At 34.7% G+C, this 23487-nt stretch overlaps 1 protein-coding gene across 1 annotated transcript in view; it reads left to right on the forward strand.

Moving 5' to 3' along the window:
* LOC134263932 (uncharacterized) overlaps positions 1-21676 on the forward strand; it is a 29377-nt gene extending 7701 nt beyond the window's left edge. The window contains exons 3-8 of the mRNA XM_062746286.1: positions 1326-1576; positions 1803-1893; positions 6212-6316; positions 13049-13627; positions 20359-20457; positions 21377-21676. Coding sequence (XP_062602270.1) covers positions 1326-1576; positions 1803-1893; positions 6212-6316; positions 13049-13627; positions 20359-20457; positions 21377-21624 — 1373 coding nt within the window. The 3' untranslated portion in view covers positions 21625-21676. The remainder of the gene's footprint in view (positions 1-1325; positions 1577-1802; positions 1894-6211; positions 6317-13048; positions 13628-20358; positions 20458-21376) is intronic.
* The last annotated feature ends 1811 nt before the right edge of the window (positions 21677-23487 follow it).

A 23487-nucleotide genomic window follows, 5' to 3' on the forward strand; every position in this document is an offset into this window, starting at 1 on the left:
ACTTGGCACACAAGTAGACTACACTAAGATACATAATTCTGTGTATTGGTTTTTGATTTCGATGAATGGTGTTGCCATGGTTACTAGAAATAAGAAATTTCTGTGAAATACTTAAAGAAGAGGCCCATGGGCCACATCGCTCACCTGAGCACTGTGGCTGGGAAAAAGTAGAAATTGATTTATTATTGAAAAGTTTAAATCCAAAAGTAGTCCCATGACCAGTCATGGCTTTGCTATTCTTGAGAAGATGATTTTTAAAGAATTTTCTCATATATTTCTATGTTAAACTTTAGTCGGCCATTTTGGCCCCAACCTACCCCCGGGGGTCATGAATTGAACAAACTTGAATCTACACTATCTGAGGATGCTTCCAAATAAATATGAACAATTATGGCTTTATTATTCTTGAGAAGAAGATTTTTAAAGAATTTTCCTGTATATTTCTATGTAAAACTTTGGTCGGCCATTTTGGCCCCGCCCTACCCCAGGGGGTCATGATTTGAACAAACTTGAATCTACACTACCTGATGATGCTTCCATATAAATATGATCAATTATGGCTTTGCTATTCTTGAGAAGAAGATTTTTAAAGAATTTTCCTATATATTGCTATGTAAAACTTTGGTCGGCCATTTTGGCCCCACCCTAACCCCAGGGGTCATGATTTGAATAAACTTGAATCTACACTACCTGAGGATGTTTCAACATAAGTTTCATCTTTCCTGGCACAGTGGTTCTTGAGAAGAAGATTTTTAAAACATACCACCAAATTTTCATTAATTCCCAATTATCTCCCCTTGAATGAAGGCGTGGCCCTTCATTTGAACAAACTTGAATCCCCTTTACCGAAGGATGCTTTGTGGCAAGTTTGGTTGAAATTGGCCCAGCGGTTCTTGAGAAGAAGTCGAAAATGTGAAAAGTTTACAGATGGACAGACAGACGGACGACGGACAAAATGTGATCAGAAAAGCTCACTTGAGCTTTCAGCTCAGGTGAGCTAAAAATGCAATTCCAAATGCAGTTTTAGTCTGATTATAGTACACGTATAATGTGGCATGCAAGTATTGTACACTGAGATACATGATCATTATTCTGTTTATTGCTGTTGTTAAGTTTCAAGTCCCAAATGCCACCTTTCTTTGTTTAAAGTACAAACCAGTTGAGCTATAGTCTCGACACAGACTTCTGGTTTGAAAGAGAGTGATGTTGGTGGACAGAATTACAAAAAGTTTCATTAATGTTTTAAATGATCTCAATGAATTCATGTTTTGTGCTTTGATATTGTGATGTGAGATGTTCTTAAATGTTTGTTTAACATGTTGAAGTTAAAGGACTTTGCTGTAATGGCTCGTGTGGATGCATTTTGGTGACAGTGTCTTCCCATGGAGTCATTCTACCGCAAAACGGACAGACAGGCAATGTGGCAACATATGAGGATTACGTTTTGACACATCCAGAAAAAGGAAAAACCGAATTCTCACCAAATTTTGAAGATGAACGTGTCTCGGTGCGGAAAATAGTTGAAATATTCAAAGATCCAGAATTAAAAGGCATACCAAAAATATTCTTTATTCAGGTACAGCTCCACTTTAAAAAAAATAAAACTTGTAAATATTGTAAATATTGTAAAAAAAAAAATAAAACTTGTAAATATTCTAAAACACCATGATTTTGGGGGAATCATAGTTGTTCAATTGCTAAATTAAGTCAAAGCAAAATTTCCTTCAAATAAAGTTATATTATTGTCTGTGTTCTATATGATTTGTTTTTTTTTACTTTAGAGAATAAACATTTCTTTATAGGCATGTAGAGATGACTCAAAACATATTTCTGGAGATCCTGGGGTAGATGTAGGTGTACAGATTATTGTTGTAGAAGATGAAAGTTTGTCCGGCAAGTTTTAATTTCATTACATCATGTTTATATGTAGTTTTAAAGAATACAAATAAAGCCCTATATTTTTTCTAAAAATATGAAAGTGATTTAAGAATTTAAAATTCATTCTTTCTGAATCATATGAATTCTTTGCAGTAAGAATACACAAATAATTTTTCTCATATGACCTCGTAAATGCTAATTGTGACGTCATTAACTTGTGCATTTTCCCGTATTTTCTTAAAAAGTTGCAGAAGACATCAATTTTCAGTGGAACTTTCTTTCAGAAAACATACTCTGCCACCGTCGCCCGGAAAGATTTTGAGATATTTGATTTTTCATGGCTGTTTGCACAATATATCCAAAATTTAAAGCGGGCGACGGTGGCAGACACTATTTTCTAAAGGAAAATTAGCAGTAAAACGAGTCATTTTGAAGCTTTTCTGTTTTAAACTTAAAAATGTACCAGATTAATGACGTCATATTTCAAGAAAGGCTCTTCTTCATGCCATATTCTTTAATGATTTATCATATTCATGTACTGAACTATTGTTGAAGCTAATTTCATAACTTTTTAAGAACATTAAATTTTTAGGGCACAATAAAGCTCAAACCGTACCGTCTTCTTTGTGGATTGGCTGGTCAAAAATAGAAAGAGCTTACATTTATGCCTCCCTTTGAAGAATGGAGGACATATTGCTTTGCTGCTATCTGTTGGTCGGTCAGCCAGTTGATCAGTCTGTCTATCAGTCCACAAGTTTCTTCTCATTTTCTTTGTAGAGGTTGCACATATTGAAATAAATTTCAGTGTTATACAGATTTATGATAAGAATATCTAGGTCAAGTAAAATTTTGGGTACAATTGAGAGATTTGACAGAGTTATGCCCCTTGCACTTAGAATGAAACATATGGAGATACCAACAGTATTCAAGCTTAACTCTTTACAACTTACTGAACTGTTATGCAACATACACTTAATGTTCATGTCATAGAAGTAGAAATTTACCATTTCCCCGCAAGTACCTTTTAGCGTGGTACACGTTTCTCTAAAGTTTAGCGTTAATAATATTATGACGTTATATTTTAATACAAAAATAACTGTTCTTATTTTATGAGATGTTTGCAAATTAAAAATAGAAGGAAATTGGTACTAAATTAAAGATTAAATGAACTTTTTAAAGTGCATGAAAATGCGTGATTGCGGGGAAACGGTATATGCGTGATTTTGCGTTAGAAATAGGAAATGGTATATGCGTTAAAATGCGTGACAGCGGGGAATGGGGTTAAAAGTCCATAAAACAATACAAAACAGGAACAGAGCAAACATGAACCTTTGAAACATCAGAGGTTGGATCAGGTGCCATGGATGAGAGAGCATCCCCTGCAAGCCAGTTACACCTGCCGTGTGCTCCTTTTCAAGATAGGGAAATGAAAAAATACATCGACAATGTATAAATAATGGACTAACATTTCGTATGAAAAATGTCAGTCAGAATTTGACTCAATGATATATTATATTTCCTGACAAGGTCATTGTATAGACCATAGAACTTATGAAATGATTACTTTAAACGAGACTGTTGATATTCTTGTTTCATTAACTTGATTGTTTAATACATGTATCACAAGTTTCATTTTTATTGAAAAAAACTGTTGAAATTCTTGTTTCATCAACTTATTTGTTTAAAGATATATATGCCGTGTTAAACAGTATTTTTGCACAACTGAAACCAAACAAAAATTCCTGTAAAAAAGTATGATAAGCTATAAAAAATAAAGCATTCTTGCAAATTCGACGAAATATTATTCGTTATTAACAAAGTACTGGTCAGGAAAAGAACATGATATTCTAATGCATATTTATGAAGGATTGACGTTTATGCTGGATCTGCGTATGTGCACAGTAAAAGTATCGCGAGAATCATCAGGTCTAGGAAACTATTGTCAATGAGTTGGATTACAGGTTACTACATAAAATGCTACATGTACATGTGTTTTTCGATAAGGCTTTTTTTTAAATCGCTCTCGGAAAGACGTGATCGTTTTTCCAAGCATTTTACATGCTTAATGCATTATGTACATTATTAGCTCACCTGAGCCGAAGGCTCAAGTGAGCTTTCCTGATCAAAATTTGTCTGTTGTCTGTCGTCGTCGTCGTCGTTGTTGTCGTAAACTTTTCACATATTCTTCTTCTTCTCAAGAACCACTGGGCCAATTTCAACCAAACTTGGCACAAAATATCCTTGGGTGAAGGGGAATCAAGTTTGTTCAAATGAAGGGCCACGCCCCCTTCCAAGGGGAGATAATTATGAATTTGTGAAAAATTTATAGCATTTTAAAAAATCATCTTCTCCAGAACCGCTGGGCCAGGAAAAATGAAACTCATGTGGTAGCATCCTCAGGTAGTGTAGATTCAAGTTTGTTCAAATCATGACCCCCGGGGCAAGGGTGGGGCCAAAATGGCCGACCCAAGTTTTACATAGGAATATATAGGAAAAATCTTTTAAAATCTTTTTCTCCAGAACCACTGGGCCAGGAAAGATGAAACTCATGTGGAATCATCCTCAGGTAGTGTGGATTCAAGTTTGTTCAAATCATGACCCCCGGGGCTAGGGTGGGGCCAAAATGGCCGACCCAAGTTTACATAGGAATATATAGGAAACATCTTTAAAAATCTTTTTCTCCAGAACCACTGGGCCAGGAAAGATGAAACTCATGTGGAATCATCCTCAGGTAGAGCAGATTTAAGTTTGTTCAAATCATGACCCCCCGGGGCAAGGGTGGGGCCAAAATGGCCGACCCAAGTTTTACATAGGGATATATAGGGAAACCTTTTAAAATCTTCTTTTCAAGTACTTCAAAGCTATGATTTTTTATATTTATATGGAATCATCCTCAGGTAGTGTAGATTCTAGTTTGTTCAAATGATGAACGCCTGGAGGGGGGGGGGGGGAGTAAATTCAAGCCTGATGTGCTCAGGTGAGCGCTGTGGCCCCTGGGCCTCTTGTTATATCTACTAATCCCATGCTCACATATACATACAAATGATTAACAATGATAAAAATTAGGGTTTTCCTCGCCCCATTGTACAAGTCTGTTTGTTTACAGCTTTCTCCTTGCTGTGATTTCAGTGAAAAGTCAATTTCACATGACTATTCCATGGTACAAAAAGCAATTAACTTTGAGGTGTGCTCACGTATTGACAATGTTTACAAAGTACATGTATACAACTTCGAAACACACAGACAAGTATGCTACTCAACACACGTTCTACGATCAATGCACATGAGAATTAATACAGAGGGGATTTTTTTTTAAAAAAAAACGTGCAACTTAAGTCTTTTCTTCTTTTTATAAATGAATGAACTTTAAATTTTTAGAAACAAATAACTAAGCAACAGTTAATTCAACCAGTTATATTGCAAATTTACGAATATTGAGTTTAAAATCTGGAGTCTTATTTACTTGTGGAGACTTTGTGAGCGGTATTTCAAAGTATTTTTGAACAAGGAAACCTGAATTTGTTTGTTAAAGTGAGCATGGGAATTCTTAATTAATATCTATTCTTCGTATTTTTCTCAAACACGTTCAAAAAATTTTTAATTGGCTTTCCAGCAGTCATTTGAAATTGCATCCTAAATTTCCCTAACCCACGTGTTTGTAGTAAAATAAACATGTAGTAGCCCATCATGCTTTTCGGCTCATTCATGAGATTGGACCGCTGTTTGCTGTGAGCATGAATATTTCAATAAGGGGCGGTTTAATATCTGATTCGGAGAGAAAATAAGTTTTACTAAATAATATTTCATAACTTTTTGATGTGATTGAGTGGGATTGTCTTATTTGCAGAAAGTATGTAACTTATATAACTTGATGAGATACTACATTTATTTATTTCTTTAAAAATAAAACACTAATACTGCATATATATCTTTAATTTATGAGTTTCATTTTCACTGAAAAGCAAGCCTGGGGGCCATAAAATTTAGACGAGCTCACTTTTGGTCTCAATCTCACTTATAGTTCAAAATCATTTTTGTTCTTTGGGATATTAAAAATTTTCAAGATTGACATATGATTTTAAAGAATTTTCTCCTTAGAAAGGGAACTATGAGTATAAGTTGGATTACCCCAGTACCACTAGTTGTAGAATTAAATCCAAGTTCTTCTAAAATACATGTACATGTAAAATTTATATATTGAGCCTTACAAGCAAATAATTATGTTTTAAGCAATTGCAATGCAAGCTTAAAATTTATCATTGTAACAGTTAAAATTTCCTGATTTATGGTTTGTCTATAATTTCTCCAGTCTCACTGAAATCTAATCTTTCAGGTACTTCAGTTGAATTTCTACCGACCCCACTAGAAAACCAAACTAAAAATCCGGGATCAGATGAAGGTGTACAGTTATTTGTTGGACAAGATGGAAGTGTGTCAGGCAAGTTTTAATTTCATTACATCATGTATTTCTGTAGTTTTAAATTCGTGGGTCGGCTATAGTCAAAGAAGAAAAGAGCTTATATTTATGCCTCCTTTTGAAGAAGGGAGGACACATTGCTTCTCTGTTGTCTGTCAGTAAGTCTGTCGGTCTACCAAGTTTCTGTTCATTTTCTTCACAGTGGTTGCACATACTGATATGAAATTTGGTATACAGATTTATCATTAGAATATCTACTAGGATAAGTTCTGTTTTGGGTACAATCAAGCCATTTTAGACAGAGTTATGCTCCTTGGACTTAGAAAATTTCAATTATTTCTTTTCGACATTTTCTTCACAGCAGTTGCACATACTGAAATGAAATTTAGCATACAGATTTATCTTAGAAATATTTAGTCAGGTTCTGTTTAAGGTTTGATCAAGAAATTTTTGACAGAGTTATGTCCCTTCAGTTTCGGAATACAATTTTTATGATGTTGTAACATAAATCAATTCATGCAGCTTGGGAAAAAAGTAAAACAACCACAGAAATATGTTTAAATTATTTTTAAAACAATTACAACAAAACAAATTGCAGTATGCAGAATTAAAAAAAAATGTATGAGGATTAAAAATAATACAATTAAATTCATTTATTTAAAAAATGCATTTGAAGGGTTAACTCGATTTAAATTTTTAGAAAAAATATTTTTCAGTTAGAATACTTTTGATAATCAAGGTAAATACATGGTTATCGATTGGTTTTGTACATAGAATTTTGAAATGTTCATGCCACGAGATTACGTGACGCGCAACTGGAGAAACTACTACAGTTTAATTTAATAATCATTATGATTTATTTAGGCAGCGATCATTATGATTGATTTCTGAGTTGAAACTAAATGCATTTGCCATACTTTCAAGCTCTCATTATTTATCTAGAACTTTTATATCAGCCTTTTTGCAGCGAACAAAAACGAAAGTAGCCCGTCACCGTAGCAGAAACATCCAAGTCTATAATGCGTGCGTTTCAGAATTTCGATTGTCGGATGCTCTCTTAAAGTTGATATTCAAAATTTTGTAATTAATTACAGACAGAAAGACCAGTTCTTCACGACCAGCGTATTCATGAGTTTTTTTGCGCTTAAATTTTAACAATATGGCATAAAATACATGCGAGTGACCTGAAATTGGAGACGACCCGGAATTGGTGACTCCACTGTACCGGGGTACATATTTCTGCATGTCATTATTTTTAATCTAATTTAATACTGGGTATTCACTTAAAAACACCCTTCTTGAAAGGCAGAGGGGATGGGGGTATATACAGTGGACCTTCAGATATCCAGACACCAGATAGCGGACGCTTCAGTATCTGTATGATTTTTCATGGGAACAGAATTTTTTAACGTTATTTAATTTGTCTTGTTTAACTGGTAATTCAGGTATCCGGACGCTTCACATATCCGGACAAATTGACTAGGTACAAAAGTATACGGATAAATAAGGTTCCACTGTAGTGATTTGGTTTCCATTCATCTGTCTATCCTGTACCCATCTCTCAAGTTATCCCTAACTCCTCTTACACCAATAAGTGATATTTAAGGAGACTTTTCACAGAATATTTGTTGTATTTATATAGTAGTAGTACCAATTGTGCACCTTCTGTTTAATTTTGATTGGACACATATTTAGTGAGCATTGACAATACTCACAAGTACCTCTAGTTTTTCTTACTATCAACCTAGAGGTACTGTGAGCAATGAGCTCACTAAATTATACCACCATCTCCCATATGAATATAATGGCAGTGTCCATGTTTTGCCATGAGAAACCCAAAATATGTCTCAGATCAAAAAGTAAAATAGGAGGTGCCCAATGGCAATATGTAATAAAGATTCTGTGAAAGTCTCATCAAATTTCATTTTGTGGTATGAGAGAAAATATGGATAAGAGATGGGTAACCCAAAGCATATCAGACAGATGGACATCCCGATTACTGTATACCCTCCCACTTTTCAAGCCGGGGATATAATAAAGTTAATTTTAAAACAGAAATTATTGTCAAGTTCTTTTAAGATCCTAGTTCTCTTTTAGCTTTAGTATGATTTAAATCATATAATTACAACCTGTCCAAGATTCATAATTCTGCATGTATATTTTTAATACCCCCTGCTTGAAAAGTAGGAGGTTAGTGATCGGGGTGTCCGTCCACCTGTCTAGCTGTACATCCGTCTGTCTGTTACGTTTTAGGGTACCTATCTCCTATCTTGCAACTCCTCCAGGACCTTATACCACTAAATGAAATATAATGAAACTTTCACAAAATATTTGTTACATAGTGCCATTGGGCACCTTTTATTTTATATTTTGACTGGACACATTTTCGGTTTCCCATAGTGGAACATTCACCTGCCATTCTTTCTATAATATTGAAGGGTATCCATCTCTTATCCGCAATTTCTCTTATACCACTGAATAAAATTTAATGAAAACATTGCTGTGATGTCATGCCTTTGTTCTTGCATTATAAAAAAAATTTACCTGTAGCCGTCAGATAATAATTACTTGTCCAATAAATATATAATCGGATGGCAATGAAAACAAAATAGGACGGTATTCAAAAAACAAAAAAGGAGTATGAAATAAAGGTAAAATATGTCCAGAAACCAAAAAAAAAATGTAAGAAAAAAAATTGATGGAAAGCAAACACAAGGAAATTAAGTTGCTACAAAAAAGCAAATCCATGAAAAAAATTCCAGTTTAAACCTCCTCAACATTAATACTTTCCATTTTTAGCTGACCTGAGCCGAAGGCTCAAGTGAGCTTTTCTGATCAAAATTTGTCCGTCGTCTGTCGTTGTTGTCGTCGTTGTCGTTGTTGTCGTAAACTTTTCACATTTTCATCTTCTTCTCAAGAACCACTGGGCCAATTTCAACCAAACTTGGCAAAAAGTATCCTTGGGTGAAGGGGATTCAAATTTGTTCACATGAAGGGCCACCCCTTTTCCAAGGGGAGATAATCATGAATTTGTTAAAAATTAATGGCATTTTAAAAAAATCTTCTCCTCCAGAACCGCTGGGCCAGGAAAGATGAAACTCATGTGGAAGCAACCTCAGGTAGTGTAGATTCAAGTTTGTTCAAATCATGACCCCCGGGGCTAGGGTGGGGCCAAAATGGCCGACCCAAGTTTTACATAGGAATATATAGGAAAAATCTTTAAAAATCTTCTTCTCCATAACCACTGGGCCAGGAAAGATGAAACTCATGTGGAATCATCCTCGGGTAGAGCAGATTTAAGTTTGTTCAAATCATGACCCCCGGGGCAAGGATGGGGCCAAAATGGTCGACCCTAGTTTTACATAGGAATATATAAGAAAAATCTTCTTCTCAAGAACCACTAGGACGGGAAAGATGAAACTCATGTGGAATCATCCTCAGGTAGTGTAGATTCTAGTTTGTTCAAATCATAACCCCTGGGGCTAGGGTGGGGCCAAAATGGCCGACCCAAGTTTTACATAAGAATATATAAGAAAAATCTTTAAAAATCTTCTTCTCCAGAACCACTGGGCCAGGAAAGATGAAACTCATGTGGAATCATCCTCAGGTAGAGCAGATTTAAGTTTGTTCAAATCATGACCCCCGGGGCTAGGGCGGGGCCAAAATGGCCGACCCAAGTTTTATATAGGAATATATAGAAAAAATCTTTAAAAATCTTGTTCTCCAGAACCACTGGGCCAGGAAAGATGAAACTCATGTGGAATCATCCTCAGGTAGAGCAGATTTAAGTTTGTTCAAATCATGACCCCTGGGGCAAAGGTGTGGTCAAAATGGCCAACCCTAGTTTTACATAGGAATATATAGGAAAAATCTTTAAAAATCTTCTTCTCCAGAATCACTGGGCCATGAAAGATGAAACTCATGTGGAATCATCCTCAGGTAGTGTAGATTCAAGTTTGTTCAAATCATGACCCCCGAGGTAAGGGTGGGGCCAAAATGGCCAACCCAAGTTTTACATAGGGATATATACAGGGAAACCTTTTAAAATCTTCTTTTCAAGTACTTCAAAGCTATGATTAGTGATATTTATATGGAATCATCCTCAGGTAGTGTAGATTCTAGTTTGTTTAAATGATGAACGCCTGGAGTGGGGGGGGGGTGGGGGGGAGTAAATTCAAGCCTGATGTGCTCAGGTGAGCGCTGTGGCCCCTGGGCCTCTTGTGTTTACTTAGGTGCTTGTAATTGTAGTATTATGAATACTACGAAAAAAGGGTTTTATTGATCTGCGTTGTTTAATTTATACGGATACCAAACCCGACGTTATAAAGAACTCGTTAACATTGTAATACGGTTAAAAAAAAACAATAAAAAAAAAGTTCTTTTTTTTTGCCAATAAAATTTTTTCGGCGGGGGGCATTTCAATGAGGTGGGCGGCAATTCCAAACAAACTATAATTTTATTTTGGCCTTGGCAAGATGATGTCAAGTAAAAAAATTTAGGTCGATTTGGGAATTGATTTCAGAATATCTCGAGAAGTATAAGGAATTATGGAATGATCTTTGGTTGTAATGAAGATTGTTTATGTATGAATAGATATCGATAGAAAGTAAAATATTAAAGCAATTAATTTAAAATAATTTTATTTGCAAAAGTAGGTATCCTATGAAAAGAGTTTCATACAGTACCTTAATTTTTTTTAACCGAGGCACAGCCGAGGTTGACAATGGTTTTTGAGGGGTGAAAATTTTCAATGTTACACTGTACACTCAACTACATGCAATATATATTATATTATACTGAATGTTTTATACAAATACATTTAACAGTAAACCGTGTGCGCATAAATTCTGCGCAGTCGCTATTTTTTGGAATATCACCTGTCGTCAAGCAATGTTGAATGTTGCTACGCTGGAGGGCGTGGCTTCATTATTCAGTGGGTAATAGTGTTTTTTAACAAATGTTTCTCGACCAATCAGATTCAACTAATTTACATGAAAGTGTAATATCATAAATCCTTTTCTGTTTTGTTTGGAATTATTTGTAATTCTATTACAGAAAGAACTAATAGAATTACTTATAAGTGTTTTATAATCCATTATTAGCAACTTATAAGTCACTTATAAATTTTGAAATTTACTTATAAGTGTACTATAAGTCAAAGTAAGTATAAGTGAGGAACGGATTTTGTTAATACTTCACTTATAAGTAAAGATGAGCTACATATCAGTGAATATTTCACTTATACCTCACTTATAAGTGAAGATCAGTATAATATGAGCGAAGTATAAGTGTGGACTTAGAATTTTTACCCTATACTAGACTTCTCTCAAGGAGCATTATGGGTATTCAAGGTAGCCAGTCAGAAAGTTTGTCTCTGCAGAGATCAGCAACAAGAATTTGAAACCAAGTTTGTGTCTGTGAAAGGATGATTTTAGATTTATTTTGAGTATGCCTTCACATCAGGTACAACAAGTAGGTTCTATTTACATCATCTCTCTATTTTAACTTCCTTTGCCTGAAATTTTGAATTAATTGACTCAGTTGCTTTCAGATTTAATAAATTTGAAGAAGCCTCAAGGTCATTAAATCTTGTTGCCTTTTTGTTCAACATTTTTGTTTGTAAACTGAATTAATATGTTAAGTTTGCATCATCAAAGAAATTTCATATGAAAGAGATTTTTTTCCATAAAATTTTTACTTGATTATATCATCTAAAGTGCAGATACATGTGTATATGTAAAAAATAGCTCTGAACATATCATGCAACCCCTGCATGGTTGGAAGTTCTGTTCTAAATTAAGATCTTACAGGTAGTGTTGTACTTCACTTATAAGTCACTTAAAGACACTTATAAGTGACTAAGTATTGTTTTCAACATTTAAAGCCTGTACATTAAGTTACCTGTAATTGTACATTAAGTTGACAAAAAGCTGTAGATTAAGTTAAGAATTGAGAGTTTTGCCAACTTAATGTACAGTTACAGGTGACTTAATGTACAGGTTTTAAATATCCAAATATATTATGCTATATAATGTACTAAAAACACAAAGGATTACATAACAAAAATGTTTTAATACTTGATAAAGTATGAAGGGTTAATGCTTGACTTATAAGTCACTTATAATCACTTATAAGTGACTATACTTGCATAAAGCATAAGTGGCTAATAGTGGCTTATAAGTCACTTATAGGTCGAGCAGCTCATTTGCATATAAAATCCTAATGAGTAACATATTAATCACTTATAAATTAAATGTATCAGTGAAGTGTAAGTCCAGAATAAACAACTTATAAGTAAAAGAATAAATCGCTTATAACAGGGAAGTCACTTATCAGAAATTTCTGTAAAGGTTTTCAAAGGAGAACAACTCCATGTTAATTATGAACATGCAATCACTCCATAATTTTTTTTATCTATAACACATTCTTATCAACCAGTGTAAATAACCATTTTTACAGTATAGGTGAAGGGAAACAAAATTTGTGAATTTCACAGTCCGTGCACAAAAGCATATTTGTATATAAAAGATGAACCTCTATTTAAAGGTCATCTCTAACTATAAATTATGGTCACCTTTCATGCATCCCATAGGTGACTCCTTAATACAGGTTTGACTGTATGTCTTTAAATTTTACTTTTAAATGGTTAAAAAGAAGACAATTTTAAATGTGTGTGAATATTTTGCATATCAATTACATCAATCACTGAATTGATATTTAAAGTTTAGGAGTAACCATTTTGTTCTTTTTCAGAATCTACTGTAACAGACCTTAATGTCTGTTGTGAAGACATTGACAGGGAATCTGAAGAAAATGACCGGACTTTTGAGATACCTCTGCTTTATAGGGAAGTCCAAAAATATGTGTTTAGAATATTTTGCAGTCTTACAGATTTCTTCACACTAATGTTTCTGGTGGAAAATAAAGACACAAAGGATGATCTTCAAAAAATCCTTTCAAGCATGGGGTATAAATTTCCTGAAGTTAGTGAAGAAGTTAACATTGGACTTGGTTCCAAAGTTTCTGCTGATCCTACCACCATCAGAGGTGAAATAGAAGATGCCATTAACAGTGTAAAAAACACCTACAACATAAAAGTTATTAGAGCAAAAGCAATTCTCACTGATGAAGATTTACTCCAAAAAAAATGCAAAGAAATGAGCTCAGAATATCACAGAGGCAATATTTCAGCACATTTATTTGAGGGAAATATTTTGCTTGTTGGAAGAAGTGGAGAAGCATTAAATGAGCTTGGCAGGAGATTAAAAGAGCAACAATATATAGGCCAGGAACAGATTGAAGACCTAACCCCAACTGCAAGCAATTCATCAGGTTTGAAAAATTTATTTTAAAAACTATATAATTTTTAAAAATATTGATGTACATGCAGCTGAATTTAGTTGTCTTGAACACCTATCATGAATATGTCAAAGTGATTTGAAGTGTCAAGCACATTTTCTTTAGGTACTAAACTTGCTCTCAGTATCTCAGACCCTCAGATATAAGTTTTTAGCTCAACTGAGCTGAAATCTCAAGTGAACAATTCTGATCACCCGTTGTCTGTCATCTTTTTGATATCTGTCTGTCCGTCCATCAATCTGTAAACTTTTAACATTTTCTACTTCTTCTCAAGAATCACTCGGCCAATTTTCACCAAAGCATCCTTTAGTGAAGGGGAGTTTTTTGAAAATGAAAAGCCAAGCCCCCTTCCAAGGGGAAATAATCAAGAAAAGACAAAAATAAGGTGGGGTCATTAATAAAAATTACTTTGAAATATGTTTAAAAAATGTTTTAGAAATCTTCTCAAGAAACACTGATGAAAATCTGAATCTTATTTAAAAGCATCCTGGGGTATTGTAGATTCTAAATTGTTCAATTTATGATCTTTGAGGGTAGGGCAGGGGCACATTAGTTAATCTAATTTTTACATATAGAAAAAAAATCTTCTCAAGAACTGCAGAGTCAAAAAAGATCAAACCTATGTAGACATGGTAGAAGCATTCTGGGGGTAGTGAAGATTTTGATTTGTTCCAAGTATGACCCCCAGGGATAGTGTGGGGCCACAATAGGGAATCTTAAGTTTAACATTGAAATTTATTGGAAAGAATCTTCTTCTTAAGAACCAATGGGCTAAAAAAAATGAAAACTATGTAGGTGCATCATAGGGTAATGTAGATTTTAATTTGTTCAAATCATGAACCATTGATAGGGCAGGGCTAAAAAAGGGTATATAATTTACACATTAAGATATGTTTTAAATATCTTAAAATCTTCTAAAGAACTACCAGGCCAGAAAATAGAAAAATTGAAACTTACAAGTATGTGGAAGCATTCATGGGGTAGTGTAGATTCTAAATTGTTCAAATTATGACCCCCCCCCCCCCAAGATAGGATGATGCTACATTTGACAATATAATTTTTGCATTAAAATTCGAACTACAAAAATACATGTGTATATAGAAAAATCTTTTAAAATCTTCTCAAGAATCAATATGGGCCAGAAAAGCTGAAACTTATGTTGAAGCATCCTAGCTAGGGTAGAGTAGATTCTAAATTAACATCATGACTCATGGGATACTAGGGCAGGGCCACATTTGGTATTACAAAGGGAGAAAAAATCAGGTGAAGATCAGCAGAGCCAAAGTTACACTCAGGTGAGCATTGTTGGTCATGGGCCTCTTGTTTCTCAGTTCCATTGAGTTTAAGATTATAGTTTAACTGTGTAGAGTTGAAAGGTTGTGCATGTAATAATTCATTGGATTTGGTACCTTACATGTTAGTCACCATGGCACCCAATATTTTTCCAGAAGTTGCTAGATTGGCAACCATTTAAACTGACTTGGTAATTGTCGAATTCTGGAACTTTTAACATTTTTAACAATTTTTATTTTTCTATAGATTCGAAAGAAATTTTAAAAAGGGGAAATTTTTCTTAGCAATGGACATGTGTTTTCTTGGTCACCCATTTGTTTTTTAGCAATGCAAACATCCCTATATTCTGATATTCCAAAATTAATAATGATATTTAATAAAATTAACTACAATTTATATTTCAAAATATGGTTACACAACGTCACTTGCTAGATTTAAGGGACCACCCGAAGTTCAGAAAATATAAATTTTTATAAATCATAAATAAATGATCACCAATTTCAATTAAATTACCTGGACATCTCACAAATAGTCTTGGAGCGACTACAAATTGAATAAAATAAATCCACAAGTCTGGGCTGACTTTTCAAAATAACTCTTAAAAAATTTCTCATCTGTCCACTAGCGTGTATATAAAAAATCCAGTAACCCTTGGGCATTACATAATCATGAATTCTGGTTTACATTTAGTGCCTACTTATGTAAAAGCTTTGATTGATTGATTGTATGTTGTTTAACGTCCCTCTTGAGAATTTTTCACTCATATGGAGACGCCATGTGCACCACTTGCTGCAAAGGAGAGCTACAAATTTTGTCCTTTACTCGTCACTCTGGGCCATTGACCATTCTGGGATCTTTTTCGTGCCAGCACGTACTGCGACACAGGACCTCGGTTTATACAGTCTCATCCAAAGGACCAGTCTCCACATCCCACAGTGGGATTCGAACCAGTGAACACATGCACACAAAATAATGTTTAGAAATCCGTAAGCCCACAATAAATTTTTGCGTTCAGGGGCTCTTGTTCCAAAGGCGCTAAAATTAGTAGTGCACCAAATATTCTTGTTTTACAGTATATTGTTAACTTTTGCCTCAAAAGAATTGCTTGGCAACTAAAAATTTGCATTTGTGACTAATGTTTGTTTGACTGTAGGTGGCAGCTGGTCCCCAAATTTTAGAGGTTACCTAGAGGCCTAGCTGTCTTAAAATTGATTTCTTAGTGTCTTGAAGGTCTCCAAATTTTTGTGACATGAGTTATGTATATAATATATATATATAACTTTCATAAATGGTGTTTTTTCCCATACCAAAAAATTATAACTTAGTTATAGCTTTTGTAACTAAAAAAAGTTACAAAAAAGTTAAAATTAAGTTATCGTAATTTGGAACCGCAAAAGCGGCATGTTTTTAAGTGAGGTATAATTTAATTATAACTTAAAAACAAAAAAAGTTATAACTTTTGTATAACTTTTCAACTTTTATTCAACATAAATATACAGCAAGTGTATCAAAGTTACAAAAAAGTTATAACTACAAAAAGTCTTAATTATTAAAAGTTACACAAAAAGTTATAAAAAAAGTTACTAAGTTATACTTTAGTTATACCCATGTAAACATTGGAAAAAGTTACAAAAAAGTTATACCTGAAAAAGTTATACAGGTACCCATGAAAAGTTAAACCTTTAAAAAGTTATAACTAAAAAAGTTATGCTTATTATAAAGTTATGAAAAAGTTACAAAAAAGTTATACCCATTGAAAAATTATAACTATAAAAAGTTAATACACCTATAATGTTCTAGACATTAAAACACACTTATAGCGAACAGACTTATAATGAATTGATGCTTACAGCTCAGTGATTTCCATTCCCCATGGCTTAAAAATAAAATATAAACTTAATTAACAAATATAACAAATTGGGCTTATAATGAAACAAACTCCTCCATCCTTGGCACATTGCATGTTAAGAGTGTTTTACAGTATATCCTATGCTTATAAAAATATATGTAGGGCTAGGATGATATGTCCGTTTGAGGTTTGTCGTTGATGGCTTATGTTCCTCACGGAACGACAGGCCTAAGTAAGTACAGATCCTAAATCGTGCTACTACACCACTTGTACGGTACGGTTCGGTACGCTTTGTACACGGAACGGTACGCTTTGTGCACGGTACAGTTCGCTTTATGCACGGAACGGTACGCTTTGTGGACGGTACGTTTCGTTTCTTGCAAGGAACGGTTCGTTTTGTGAACGGTACGCTTTGGGAAACGGTATGTAAATGAAGGAGCGGAGCCTGTTAGCTTTGGTTATTGATTGGCTGCTAAAAAATAGTCCATTTTAAACGAATTTTGAAGTTTGTTATGCACGTGTACAATTTTATTTCCGTTATTAAAGAATGTAATCTATTTATTATTATCTAATATGTTAAAATATTTGTTTTGTTGATGTGTAAAGTTTCATTCCATTCGATTTAACCGAAATCAATTTACTTCAGTTTAAAATCAACATGTTTTGTACCCGCGGAGCACACTTAACGGCAATGTAACGTCAAAACATTGCGTCAAGAATTTCTAAAAAATACTATCCCTATACATTTCACAGATTATAATCCAATGTCCATTCATTAAATCCTTTTTAGCTCACCTGAGCCGAAGGCTCAAGTGAGCTTTTCTGATCACATTTTGTCCGGCGTCCGTCCGTCCGTCTGTCTGTCCGTCTGTCTGTAAACTTTTCACATTTTCGACTTCTCAAGAACCGCTGGGCCAATTTCAACCAAACTTGCCACAAAGTATCCTTGGGTAAAGGGAATTCAAGTTTGTTCAAATGAAGGGCCATGCCTTCATTCAAGGGGAGATAATTGGGAATTAATGAAAATTTGGTGGCAAGTTTTAAAAATCTTCTTCTCAAGAACCACTGTGCCAGGAAAGATGAAACTTATGGGGAAACATCCTCAGGTAGTGTAGGTTCAAGTTTGTACAAATCATGACCCCCAGGGGTAGGGCGGGGCCAAAATGGCCGACCAAAGTTTTACATAGAAATATATAGGAAAATTCTTTAAAAATCTTCTCCTCAAGAACAACAAAGCCATAATCGATCATATTTATATGGAAGCATCCTTAGGTAGTGTAGATTCAAGTTTGTTCAAATCATGACCCCCAGGGGTAGGGCGGGGCCAAAATGGCCGACCAAAGTTTTACATAGAAATATATAGGAAAATTCTTTAGAAATCTTCTTCTCAAGAATAGCAAACCCATAATTGATCATATTTATATGGAAGCATCCTCAGGTATTGTAGATTCAAGTTTGTTCAAATCATGACCCTCAGGGGTAGGGCGGGGCCAAAATGGTCGACCAAAGTTTTACATAGAAATATATAGGAAAATTCTTTAGAAATCTTTTTCTCAAGAATAGCAAAGCCACAATTGATCATATTTATATGAAAGCATCCTCAGGTAGTGTAGATTCAAGTTTGTTCAAATCATGACCCCCAGGGGTAGGGCGGGGCCAAAATGGCCGACCAAAGTTTTACATAGAAATATATAGGAAAATTCTTTAAAAAACTTCTTCTCAAGAATAGCAAAGCCATAATTGATCATATTTATATGGAAGCATCCTCATGTAGTGTAGAGTCTATTTTGTTGATATCATGACACCCGGGTGTAGGGCGGGGCCAAAATGGCCGACCAAAGTTTTACATAGAAATATATAGGAAAATTCTTTAGAAATCTTCTTCTCAAGAATAGCAAAGCCATAATTGATTATATTTATATGGAAGCATCCTCAGGTAGTGTAGATTCAAGTTTGTTCAAATCATGACCCCCAGGGGTAGGGCGGGGCCAAAATGGCCGACCAAAGTTTTACATAGAAATATATAGGAAAATTCTTTTAAAATCTTCTTCTCAAGAATAGCAAAGCCATAATTGATCATATTTATATGGAAGCATCCTTAGGTAGTGTAGATTCAAGTTTGTTCAAATCATGACCCCCAGGTGTAGGGCGGGGCCAAAATGGCCGACCAAAGTTTTACATAGAAATATATAGGAAAATTCTTTAGAAATCTTCTTCTCAAGAATAGCAAAGCCATAATTGATTATATTTATATGGAAGCATCCTCAGGTAGTGTAGATTCAAGTTTGTTCAAATTATGACCCTCAGGGGTAGGGCGGGGCCAACAATGGTCGACTAAAGCTTCTCACATAGAAATATATAGGAAAATTCTTTAGAAATCTTCTTCTCAAGAATAGCAAAGCCATAATTGATCATATTTATATGGAAGCATCCTCAGGTAGTGTAGATTCAAGGTTGTTCAAATCATGACCCCTAGGGGTAGGGCAGGGCCAAAATGGCCGACCAAAGTTTTACATAGAAATATATAGGAAAATTCTTTAGAAATCTTCTTCTCAAGAATAGCAAAGCCATAATTGATCATATTTATATGGAAGCATCCTCAGGTAGTGTAGATTCAAGTTTGTTCAAATCATGACCCCCAGGGGTAGGGCGGGGCCAAAATGGCCGACCAAAGTTTTACATAGAAATGTATAGGAAAATTCTTTAAAAATCTTCTTCTCAAGAATAGCAAAGCCATGATTGGTCTTGGGACTACTTTTGGATTAAAGCTTTTCAAGTATAAACCAATTCTGCTTTTTTAAAGCCACAGTGCTCAGGTGAGCGATGTGGCCCATGGGCCTCTTGTTTAAAAAGTCTTTTTGATACAGCACTCTTAATAAGTGAATCTTTATCCATTTCTGAAAAAGCGTCTGCAAATCTATATATTTTTGTTCCCCGATGGCCTCACTTTTTAAACCTTAGAATTTCCACTATATAAACTCAAACTTCAGGATAAAAATGCACATTTTTACTTTCCATGGTGTAGTTAAAATATCACCAAAAATTATGTCTGTAGCAATGTCAATTTATGCACATACATGTTATAAATAAAAAATTTCAATAAAGAATAAAAATAAGATCCTTGACAACTGCCCCCTGTCCTGCTTAGCTAAACAACTGCCATTGAATGAATGAAATGAAACGACTTCACTCACTGTTTTCATGGTTTTTACTGTGACAGTCTCATTTCTTTTATCTACTTATCAGATGGGTAGAAAACAATGGATGAATGAAATCTCATTGTGTAATTATCGGACTCCTGCAGGTAACTTTTGGACATTACTGTTCTAACTTTTGGGACATCTCTGTTCTATATGTCAAACAGTCTGATAGTTTTACATATGGAACGGTATCCGGCATATATCCATGACAGATTCTTTGTTATGTGATGCCATTATGACGTACATCCTATTTTACTTTTTTTATCCGAGTCTTATTTCGGGTTTCACAGATCAATATATCTAATATATGTATGTCTATTACGTTTTCTCCAGTCTAGTCTCACTGAAATTTAATCTTTCAGGTATTTCAGCAAAAATTCCACAGATTCCACCCGAGAGCCAAATTGTATACTCGCCTCCCTGCATTGACGATAGTGTCATAGTGTTCTCAACTCCATTTGGTGAGTAGTAAAAAAATATGTTTTGTCAAAAAGGGCTTATGTTTATGCCCCTGTAATAAAAGATTCAGAGGTTTGTAGCTTGCCCTGTCCATCTGTTTGTTTGCAAAAATTTTAATTAACCCATATTACTTTTCAGTGGATAGGCTATGACTTTCATATTTCACAGGTGTATTTCTTGTGACAAGACCTTTCTTTTGGGTACTGCAAATGTGACCTTTTGACCTTTAAATTTACTCTGGAGTTTGATGAATTTTTACTGAAAATTTACAAACTAGCTTTAACTTTGAACATAACTTTTGAACAGTTAGTGCTAGGGCTTTCATACTTTATGTACATTCATTGTGACAAGCCCAAATACTTTTTATCATTCGACCTTAACATTAGAGTGACCCACTTTTAAAAACTTTATTCTTTACCATAAATTTTGAACAGTTAGGAATATGGCTTTTATATTTCACAGGTGTATTCTATATGACAAGATCTAATTTCTTAGGATACCAACAATTTTGACCTTGACCTTGTAGTTTGACTGGCATTTTAAAAACTTCAATCCTCCCTAATAGCTTTCATAAGGGGGCATCAGGGTTTCACAAACACATCTTTTGGGGAAAGTTTATGCATATCCATATAGGATCTCCTCTAGCTTAGTTTACCCTATTTAATTTTATACAGTAAAACTTGGTTAAAACAAAGTCACTGGGACCTATGAAATTACCTTGCTATATCCGTGATTCATTATATCTGTATAAGAAATTAGTTTCATTCTTATAGCTGGGGATCCAAGATGACTTCGCTAAATCCGTGAATTTGCAATGTCCATGTTTCTAAATGAGTTTAATTGCATGATTTTTTTTTTTAATATCCTGGGTCCAAATTATACACATTTAACTATTTTTAACAACAGTCCATATTTTTTCAGGCTATGCAGCAGGATTTAATACTGTGAGGGGAAGCCATGTTTGGAGTGATCTAACCAAGAAATTTAACGAATTTAAAAAGGCACAGAGGCCTCTAAACCTTCTGGACTTACTGAGAGAAACCAACTGGCAGCTATCTCAAACTGAGAAAACCATCAATAGCAACACAAAAGTTGTTGTATATAAACCATTGCTCAGTATCTGTCATACACTTACAAGACACATTGTGTTTGACAGAAAGGCTGATTAGAAAAGACAAAGTCTTCTCTATATTCCCACACAGAAATGTTTTTTGTGAAAAAAAAATTTAAAAACCGATATTTTTATACCCCACGCAACTAGTTGCGGGAGGTATAATGTTTTTGACCCGTCCGTCAGTCAGTCAGTCAGTCAGTCAGTCAGTCCGTCAGTCAGTCAGTCCTCTTTTTTTGTCAGCGCAACTCCTCTTAAACCGCTGCACAGAATTTCGTCAAACTTTGCAGGTATTTAGGACACAATGTGTAGATGTGCATATTACCAGGAAATTCCGATTCCATTATTTTTTCCGGGAATTTCCGCACTTTTTAACTTAGGCATTTGGCCATACCTTGAATATAGAGATGAACAGTTTGTCAGCACAACTCCTCATAAACCGCTGCACAGAATTTCGTCAAACTTTGCAGGTATTTAGGACACAATGTGTAGATGTGCATATTACCAGGAAATTCTGATTCCATTATTTTTCCGGGAATTTCCTCACTTTTTAACTTAGGCATTTGGCCATACCTTGAATATAGAGATGAACAGTTTGTCAGCGCAACTCCTCATAAACCGCTGCACAGAATTTCGTCAAACTTTGCAGGTACTTAGGACACAATGTGTAGATATGCATATTACCAGGAAATTCCGATTCCATTATTTTTTCCGGGAATTTCCTCACTTTTTAACTTAGGCATTTGGCCATACCTTGAATATAGAGATGAACAGTTTGTCAGCGCAACTCCTCATAAACCGCTGCACAGAATTTCGTCAAACTTTGCAGGTACTTAGGACACAATGTGTAGATGTGCATATTACCAGGAAATTCCGATTCCATTATTTTTTCCGGGAATTTCCGCACTTTTTAACTTAGGCATTTGGCCATACCTTGAATATAGAGATGAACAGTTTGTCAGCGCAACTCCTCATAAACCGCTGCACAGAATTTTGTCAAACTTTGCAGGTACTTAGGACACAATGTGTAGATATGCATATTACCAGGAAATTCCGATTCCTTTATTTTTCCAGGAATTTCCTCACTTTTTAACTTAGGCATTTGGCCATACCTTGAATATAGAGATGAACAGTTTGTCAGCGCAACTCCTCATAAACCGCTGCACAGAATTTCGGCAAACTTTGCAGGTACTTAGGACACAATGTGTAGATGTGCATATTACCAGGAAATTCCGATTCCATTATTTTTCCGGGAATTTCTGCACTTTTTAACTTAGGCATTTGGCCATACCTTGAATATAGAGATGAACAGTTTGTCAGCGCAACTCCTCATAAACCGCTGCACAGAATTTCGTCAAACTTTGCAGGTATTTAGGACACAATGTGTAGATGTGCATATTACCAGGAAATTCCGATTCCGTTATTTTTCCGGGAATTTCCGCACTTTTTACCTTAGGCATTTGGCCATACCTTGAACATAGAGATGAACAGTTTGTCAGCGCAACTCCTCATAAACCGCTGCACAGAATTTCATCAAACTTTGTAGATATTTAGGACACAATATGTAGATGTGCATATTACCAGGAAATTCCGATTCCTTTATTTTTCCGGGAATTTCCACACTTTCCAACTTAGACTTTTTGGCCATATTTAGAATATAGAGATGAACAGTTTGTTAGCACCACTCCTCTTAAACTGTTGTACATAGTTTCTTTTATCCCAAAGAGTTTTGCCTATTATTCAAGAAAATTTCTCTCTCCCCCCCCCCCCCCAAACACTTCAAATTAATGTTTGGATTTGTATAATGCCAAGAAATTTGGATTCCATTACTTATCTAGAAACTTCATTCCACATTTAAATGTCCTCATATGTAAGACATTTTGATGTGAAGATTTTTTTGCAATTATTGCCCTTTTTTATC

Source organism: Saccostrea cucullata, unplaced genomic scaffold, assembly GCF_032062105.1.
Source record: "Saccostrea cucullata isolate Sc308-1 unplaced genomic scaffold, CSIRO_AGI_Scuc_v1 ctg2744, whole genome shotgun sequence".
Classification (NCBI taxonomy): domain Eukaryota; kingdom Metazoa; phylum Mollusca; class Bivalvia; order Ostreida; family Ostreidae; genus Saccostrea; species Saccostrea cuccullata.